This window comes from Taurulus bubalis (assembly GCF_910589615.1).
Source record: "Taurulus bubalis genome assembly, chromosome: 11".
Classification (NCBI taxonomy): Eukaryota; Metazoa; Chordata; class Actinopteri; order Perciformes; family Cottidae; genus Taurulus; species Taurulus bubalis.
This window is the reverse complement of record NC_136599.1, coordinates 4,139,705-4,149,020: the sequence shown is the minus strand read 5'-3', so window position 1 is coordinate 4,149,020 and position 9,316 is coordinate 4,139,705. Positions and strand designations below refer to the sequence as shown.

General features: G+C 45.3%; 1 protein-coding gene across 1 annotated transcript; it reads right to left on the bottom strand.

Annotated features, from left to right (window-relative positions):
* Nucleotides 1-7,284: 7,284 nt before the first annotated feature.
* On the bottom strand, nt 7,285-8,682 carry LOC306743285 (amphoterin-induced protein 3; the record flags this gene model as incomplete). Its single annotated transcript, XM_079225790.1, has 1 exon — nt 7,285-8,682. One exon carries the CDS (start codon nt 8,680-8,682, stop codon nt 7,285-7,287), a length of 1,398 nt encoding a protein of 465 aa, XP_079081916.1.
* Between the last annotated feature and the right edge of the window lie 634 nt (nt 8,683-9,316).

The window sequence follows — 9,316 nt, the reverse complement described above, 5'->3', positions numbered from 1 at the left end:
TGTGTGATCGGTTTGATGACGGTGTCAAGCAAACTATTAAAAATATAAATCACAGCTGTCTTACTGTCCTTTCACTCAAAACTCCTGACTTTATTCAACAACCTAGACGTTTTTATGTACATGTGCAGTACAGTTTTATATAATGAATGCATGTTATTCACCTATATATAAATCTAAGATGCTGATATTTAAACATGCAAATATGGGTCAGATTTCAAAGAGAGAAGATGTGTTGTTCACAAAACGAGTGTATTAAAGAGCCTTTAAACTCTGTGGACAAAATCATTTGTGACCATGACAAGGCACTGCGGTAGAAATCGGTTAAATCCATCGTCTCCAGCAGGGTAAGCTGCCTGTGGAGAGCGGTGAGGAGGAAATGCAGCACTTTAAAAGCCCTTTGAGACGCCGTGCTGAGTGCCATGGGTCCCTCAACCCGACCACCGCTGAAAGGATCATTAGGAGGGTCCTCTCCATGTGGGTTTATTGTAGTGTTTTTGTAACCCTGTGGAGGATCTGGTTCAATAAATCCACCAGGGGGCGCTGTTCCCCCTCTTAAAGCGTTAACCTATTTACCACGTTATCTCCAGAGCCTCCTGTGCCGGTGGTGCATTAGATGTGCCACGGTAACTCTGGAGAGCTGAGAGGGCATTTTCCCCCTCATTAAATCAGTTGCAGTTTATACCCATCACACAAACACTGAGAAAGATAGTTTTTTTTTTAAATGTATTTATTCGCCTGCATCCTCCTACTACACACAGTTCCCTTTTACACCTGGAATACTTAACCTCAAACACAGCATGAGTCCATTGAACTGCGCGTTAAGGAGGTTGTGTTCAAGTCCACGGGATCCGCAGGTTAGTAATGGAGGGAAAACACACCGATCAATGAAATATTTACAATTCAATGAAAAATAAACTGAATATACGATAGATATTCAGACAAAAGCGATACCTATAATAAATATAAATATGGAAGTAATTGTATTATTGTGTGGTCTATTGTGTACATTTGTGACAAAATGTAACGAAATATTTAATTAAAACTAGTAGGAACGGATTTCTTTTCATGGGCCATGAACGCAACACTCGACCCATTGACGTTAAATTGAAAAAGCAGATGTGGATCAACGGCAGTTTCCCAATATGTTTATCTCAATATGCGTTTATCTCAAAGGTTTCCGGCTACCTGGTGGATGTAAGTCCAATATTTTACTTCTGTTTAAGTTTTACATCAAATCTCGCGGGATAAATCTGTCTCTTTAACAGCTAAATACTCACAGCTAACGTTAGCTTAAACAACTTTAGCTAACTAGCATTAGTTTAACTAGCTAGCTAAGTTAACTAATGCTAGTTGCTGACTTTGTGGCCCTCAGGTGCTGGACAGGTAACAAACAGCAGGTTTATCAGATGGTTTATCTTTCCTATACTACACTTTAGAAGCATATTGTGTGTTTTTTACTACACGATGTGTATTTTACAGCTGTAGTAACTAGCGTTAGTTACATTGCATATTAGGATTTTACATTAAAGGGAGATCCTACAGGTGGATAGGGTGAATAAATAAATAACTAACACTAATAGATATCACCATGAAACTACCCCAATTGAATATTATAATAAAACAATAATGTACAATTCTGTGCTAATTTGTAGACATTTCTAGAAGAGGGAATTATGGATAATATCGTTGTATCACTCCATGAATCAGAAATTAAACAGCCATTAACAAAACAGATTTCTCCATGTTTTTAGTAATGCATGTCGTATAAATGAGGCTCTGAATGACCGGAGGCGCTGGTAGAAAGCTTCATTGGCCAGTGCATAAAAACATTTTTCGTTTCTAGCCTTAAACATCAGGATGAGCTTATAAAATGTACTACATTAGCGGCGCCCGACCCCCATCATGTTGCAGAGACGTGTATGAGTTATGAGCGCTTCCTCCAAACTGCTAACATGGTTTCATTTAAATAGCTTTTCAAGGCACAAAGAGGTCAAACTGTCCAATAATTCACACTAACTCCAAAGAAAGCTTCTGTGAAAGTCCAAAAAGTTCATACGGACCTGTGTAGCAGAATAGTTACAAAAATAAATATATTTTTTAACTACCCCATTAATCATCTGATGACGGGACCCCTACCCTTATGTTTGGAACTTAACGACTTAACTGAATATGAAGTTGTTCATATTAGCTTCAGTTTATACACAGCATTTTAGCTGCTTATGGATTGATGCGTCTGTATTAACAATCGTCATAAATACCGACGACACCAAACTCAAAGTGCATTTGACTGATATTACTTATCTAATTTTACTGAGTTAATATTTTAAATGAAGGAACTTTAAACTTGTATTAGAGTATTTTTTTCTTTCTCCATTGTTACATTGATACCTTTTTACTTTAATCAATCCGATTCCGGTCTTAAAATAAAAACAATCATTGCATTAAAGCACACAGGGGAAGTGTCACGTAACTGAGTGTCACTTCTCTTGCCTCAGATTGTGGAAATCCTCAAGTTCCCACTGCTTGTTTGTTTTTTAGTTTGCAGCTATACGGCAACAGTGGTAATAAAGATTGCTTATTTATAGCCTCCTATATCTTTGTGAATATTAGAAGTATTGGTCCCGACCTCACTTGCTCACTGTTATCGCCCGGGGGCTTCACACCCGAGGCTGAAGTTCAGGTATGAACAATAAGAAATAAAAAGTAGAGGCAGAGGGCTCTGTTGAGACGGACCACCTCACACTCGTAGTGGGTCATGATTGAGAGGGATTGTGTGTGTGTGTGTGTGTGTGTGTGTGTGTATATGTAATGTTTTCATAGGAAAACGCTGCATATTATACAATACAGGAATCATCATGTAAGAAATAACAGAATCACACTCTTTTTATTTATCATTTGTTTATGCATGGACACTTAATTACGTAGTAGCCTTTATAAAATGATGTTCTCTACAAAAATATGTGTCTCATGCAATACAAATACTTGTTTTATACAAAAATGTAAGCTTTAAAATAAGATGTTTGAGTTTTACGCATATTTTGTTTAAAACATCGTCAATTGCAATTATTTTGGCCAGAAAAAAAGTTAATATTGTCCCATGCCTGATTAGAAATATGAGTGACATAGTGATACCGTAATGGTGGCGCTAGAGGACAAAGTCAGGGGTCTTTATCCAAAGTTTGGGCCAATCGGTCCAGCTGTCATCAAGATATTTTGGTAACGTCCATGAACGTCAACCTGCAGGTTTCATCCCGTTGGGACCCTGAATGTTCAAAATGTCATCGCTATCCATCCTGAGATCCAGTGAAACAGAAGTTAGATCATCTTCAGCTTCCGTTCTGTTACGGGAAATGTAATATTTGAGTCGTGTACAGTTACGAGAGGGATTTATTTCAAGTCCTTTGCATCTGATTGGAGACAAACAGACATATATTGTTAAATATGTCCACAACATGACTGGGGCTGTGATCTAAAAGGGTTTAAAAAGGAATTAACTCAAAGTAGTGGACCAACTGAAAGGCCGCTATTATGGAAAGAAAAAACGTCACCATAAATTACATTATTGATTATCACTGACACTATAAGACTCCTCTACCGTCTCTGACAGTACATGTCTTTTTTTTAATGGAAATAATAAAGCCATATTTCACCAGAGTTCATCGTTGTCTTTTAGTGTGACAGATCATAATAACAAGGGAGGCGGCGTTTACCGCACGGTACAATAAAGCTGGTGGGAGAAATGATACGGGCGGAGCACAGGGGGAGAATAAAACGACAAGAGGATGTTGAAGGAGAGCAGTCATGAGAGCAAACAGCATCAAAGTAAAGACACTTTGAGTCATCGTGCTTGTCAGATCACATAATATCCCATAATGTCCAGCTAAGCTCGCATCACGGCCCCAGAAAGACGGCGATACCGCTTCCATCATGCTGCATGGCTTTGATACGGATGTATCACTGCTTATGCTTTGTGTGTGTGGGGGTTTGTTTGCTTGATTATTCATGTGCATCGTGCCCCACAGGGATCGAACTGAGACCAGAACCCCGGTGCACACGTCAGGGGATCCAGCTGCTTCCTCCTGCTTTAGAAACACAGAAAACAGCCTGCGTTGGCATCCAAGTGCACAGGTATGATAAACAGCCCGTTGTCTGGTGTGCAGCAGTCCATTCATTTAAGTCCCTTTTTTCTTTCGGGGAAGCGACCGAATCACCTCCCCAAAAAGAACCCAGACCCACAGGTAGACCCCAGACCCACAGGTAGACCCCAGACCCACAGGTAAACCCCAGACCTACGGTTGAACCCCAGACCCACAGATAGACCCCAGACCTACAGTTAAACCCCAGACCCACAGATAGACCCCAGACCCACAGTTAAACCCCAGACCCACAGTTAAACCCCAGACCCACAGATAGACCCCAGACCCACAGTTAAACCCCAGACCCACAGTTAAGTCCAGCAGTTGGTTGGACCGCTCTGAGCCGGGTGCTGTGGGCGTTTCTCCCGAGGCGAAATGAGGGTTTGAGGGGGTTTTGGTGGCACCGGGTCTCCGCTGAGGTTGTGTATGTGCGTGTCGCAGCGTCTGAGGGGTGTCGCCCTATAAATGTGTGTGTATCTGTCACAGCTGGATGCCTCCACTCTGCCTGACGACTGTTTTGACGGTTCAGTAATGGCCCCCGTTGAGAGTGGAGGCGGCCCTCCCACCGGTGGAAGCAATTCAAAATAAAAAAATCACCCCTTTTTCTCCAAGTAATTAGGTTCTTGAATACGATGATTTTAAAATCCCTCGGAGCCTAAGAAGAAGCCGGGAGAACAATTAATCTGGGAAGGGGAGTGAGCGCTCTAATTGAAGCCTGATGGAGTGTTTTGCGTAGGAGAGGAGGGGGGTGGGAGTGGGGGATCTTTTTAAAGCATCGACGGGGTCTTTCCCCTTCACATCTGGGTAATTTTATGTGTCATTTTATGTGAATTCTGATGTTGTTATGAAGTGTCATCATTAATAATCCGAATACAAAACATTTCAGCAAACGTCTGCACACCACCGCCTCGTGTTTTTACATTTGTAACAATTTTCTAAAGCGGAGACATTCTAAATGATCTGTTGGTTTTTCCCCCCAGAATGCACTGCCACGGCCTCCTATTATCGGTAGAGTACTTGCACCACCTGGCATCAGGATACAAACGTCCCTCATTCCAGCTCCGCCTACAGCGGCGGTTGCGTAACCGGGGTCGCCTGGTGGACGCCTCCGTGTAATAGAAGTGCTCACATCGTGTCCTCTGTGTTTTTAAACCTGCCTGCTAATCATATCAGAAACAATAAATCCCAAAAAACCCAGCTGCGAGCCAGATTAGAGGGATTTGAAAACACTAAAATTGACACAGCACCTGGTTTTTATCCTCGTGGTAATCTCCTTGAAAACCTAACCCCGAGTCATCGCACCGTGTAATGTCTCTAATACACTGTCTCTGAATATTAAAAAAACACCACCGGGTCATGTCTCTGATACAAGATGTAACATCACGCACACGGGGGCGTGTTGCATAATCTTTGAATGTTGCTTACGAGCGGCGGCAACGCAACAGTTCAGTGCGATTAAAGCGAGTGGTTGCGTCACAGTTCGGTGCTCTTAGTCTTAACCTCAGCCGCTCAATCCCAGAGAGTCTGCGTTGGTTTAGATTGATTTATTTGTGATTTTATCTTCTATTTTTTTACATTTCGAGTTGCACAACAATATCTGAACGGAGTCCACTTTTAATGAAGGATTTAGAGAGACCTAAAGGCCCCGCTTCCCTCTGACGACATGCTCTCCTTTTGTGTTGCCGGCAACTTCTCTTTGATATTATATGAAGGATTACATCTAATCCCATTCAATCCCGATGCAATCCTCAGTCGCATTCGTTGTTTGCATTGAGATTAAAACGACAATCTCACAACATTGTGGACGCGGGGATTTAAAGAAATCGATTTTATTTCTTCTTTTTTTACAGTTTTTTTCATCCCATCTGGTTTTAAATACTTCATCCCCGACCGCCGCGATGCTGCCTTTGGTCTTTCATGTCATGGACTTAATGTTCTCATCCCACACACTTACGTTCCATGCAAGTCCTTCTCCTTCTCCTTTCATCTCTGGTGTAAATCTGTCATTTTGAAGCATGTTCCACCGAATGAACGATAAATAAATAATGAAGATGTACAAAGTGATGTCTCCTTCAGGAGGAGGAGGAGGAGGAGGAGGAGGAGGAGGAGGGGGTTTGCGTCAGAGCTGCTGCAAGTATTTGTCACTCGAGTTCTAATTTTGCGGTTGCGTTTGTTCCGCGGCGTTCAAAGTGCTCGGCTGCGTGTGATCAAAGAGATGCTGTCTTTTGAAGAGCAGTCCAATTGCTTGTTTTGTTTTTCCCGGTTTGTTGACACTCCTGATATTCTGTTTGCCAGATAAGCGGCATTGTTCCTGGCTGCCAGATTACTGCAACAGGTTTGTATGTACAGTAGTGTGACGGATCACAGCAGGGCTCTGTTTCCCGCTAGATAATATTCGTATTATTTTTTTCATGTTTGCTGAAAGCTATATGGACTTCTTGCTGTATCTTACTTCCTGATAGTAATAGATTTGCTCAAATTGCCCTTCAAAGAACAAAAACTATATCAGAAGAGAGGGCAGCTGATCTAAAGGGAACACATGTTTTATTAAGAACACGGGGAGCAGAAGTTTTCAGGCCTCTTCTCGTTTGAGCTACATATTGTATAGTAATATAATCTGTATATTATACATTATCGCCCCCGCACTAATTATGGATCCCTTCACCTCAACCAAGACAAGCTGAACTTCCTCCTGCCGTCCGTCACAGTCCTCAACTTTCAGTTTAAAAAAAATAATCTTTTGTGTCCGGGGCTTTTAATCCTTGTTAAACACTTTCTGTGAAAAGCGAGCCGGATTCATGCTCTGATCCCGGGAGAAATATCCCCCCCCCTCCCCCCTGCGGAGCGCCGTACCCGAGCACACAGAGAAGTTATTAGCTGATTTTTAGGGCCGATAATGGCTCTGCTGTGATTTAGCAATGTCAGTACACTGAGGGTAATAAACCAGAGTTGAAACTTTCATTTCGACTGTTGGGCCGGATGACAGAGCAGGACACGACATATTGCTTTTTTTTTTTTCTTCTTCTTCTTTTTAGTTCAGAAGGCTTTTTAGTCAGAAAAGAGACATGATGTTCTCAACGTTACCGTTCACTGAAAAAGGAGAATAAGAATAGTAATGGGGGAAAAAAGACAAAAAACAGAGTCACCATCAACTCTCGGATGCCCATTCTGTTCCCCCCTCCCTCCTCCTCGGCTCCATGAATGCCACATGCTTGTTGGTGTGTATTTTCTGATGTTCTCTCACGGAGGAGGAGAAAACGGGCGTAAGGGTGCTGGGGTCGTAGGTCGCGATCGGGATGGCCGGCGGTCTGGGCTGTTTGCAGCAGCCGCAGCGGCACGGCGTCATGTAGAGGTAGACGAGCACGCCGACCGTGGTCACGGCGCATCCCAGCAGCGTCGTGTAGCCGGTGTTGAAGGCCTCCGGCGGCGGCGGCAGCACCGTCACGTTCACCTCCCGGGTGGCGTTCAGCGCCCGTTTGGCGTCCGCCGCCGTGCACACGTACAAGCCGGAGTCGTTGACCTCGGTCGCGCCGATCTCCAGGGTGCCGTTGGCGAACAGGCTAATCAGGGTGTCGTTATCGCCGGTGCGGGCGAGGCGCCCCTTGCTCGGGGAGAGCCACGCGAACGAGAGCTTCGAGCCCCTTAAGGACGTCTGGCAGTCCAGGCTCACCCGCTGGCCCTCGGTGACCGTCACCTGCGAGAGCAGCACGGTCACCGGCAGCGAGATGGGTCTTTTTTTATCCACCGTGCAGTTTCGGAAGAAGCGGGAGCGCCGCAGGAACCGGATGGAGGACCGCGGGTTCCCGTGCACGGCGCAGGTGTGCTCGTCCGCGAAGTCCCTCAGCGAGTCGTAGCCCCGCAGGTCCCAGTGCCAGAACACGCTGTACATGGAGCAGTCGCAGATCAGGGAGTTGTTGTGCAGGTACAGCCCCCGCTGCACCAGGCCGGGCAGCGCCTTCACGTCCTCCCACGGCAGGCGGCTCATGCGGTTGGACGAGAGGTCCAGCATGGTCAGGAAAGGGTGACTGTGGTCCCGGATGGAGAAGAACGGGAAGTCCGTGATCTGGTTGATGCTGAAGTAGGCCTTCTTCAGGCTGCTCAGGCCGCTCAGCGTGCCACCCTCCACCTGCGCGATCTTGTTGTTGAAGAGCAGCAGCTCCTCCAGCCGCCACAGCCCCTGGAAGTAGTGTTGCTCCACCACGAGCAGCTTGTTGGAGGACAGGTCCAGGTGCCGGAGGCCGGAGGCGTTGCGAAACACCCCCTCGGCCAGGGAGCCCAGCTGGTTGTGGGCCATGCGGAGGTTCTCCAACCGGGGCATCTGTTTGAAACTGTCCGGGAACAGCCAGGACAGGTAGTTGTGGCTGAGGTCGAGGGTGACGGAGAAGGAGGGCAGCGACTGGGGCAGCTTGGTCAGACCGCTGGAGCTGCAGCTCACCGTGTCCGATAGACAGAGGCAGACGGAGGGACAGGCCTCCTCGGAGCCGGGGAGGACGAGGAGGACGAGGAGCAGCAGCAGCAGAGGGCCGGGGCGCAGGCCGGAGGTCATGCTTCTGGAAGTCGGAGGCGTCAAGGCTTCTAATCCCTTCTGGCTCTCTCCCTGGTCGGATAAGAAGCAAAGAGAAACGGCATCATTTATTCAAAAGATATTCTTCCTTTTTTTCTTTTTTCAAACCCACCTGCTGCTCAACACAAAGTGACTATGAGGTTTAGAGCCATGCAGGAACCGTCAGTTTCTGTGACAGAAGTCCTCCAGGAAATTCTTTTCAGCTTTTGAATCGCAACTCTCCTCAGAGATGTTTTCTATGTGTACACATACAATCTGCTTTTTGCAGCAGTAATCCTTTTAAGGTTCCAACAAATCAGACAAACAGTGAGAAGTGCTCCTCACACATTACGAGAGAGAAATACTTCACCTTTTTCCTTCTTTTTTCTAAGTGGGTTTCTTCTCATCAGAGATCAGGTCAAACCGATTTTCCGGCGCAGACTTGTAAGTCTGTATGAATTTCAAGGCAGAAAAAGGGGAAAAGTTCATTCCACTTCCAGACGAGAGAGCAATTTGGCTCACTTACTTAATCCCATTCTCCCCTCCGAGAAAAAAAGAGAAAAATCCTCTACTTCAAACCGCCGCTTAGCAACAACACAAGGCTCCAACTTTTTCTTCTTCTCCAAAGTTGTATCCC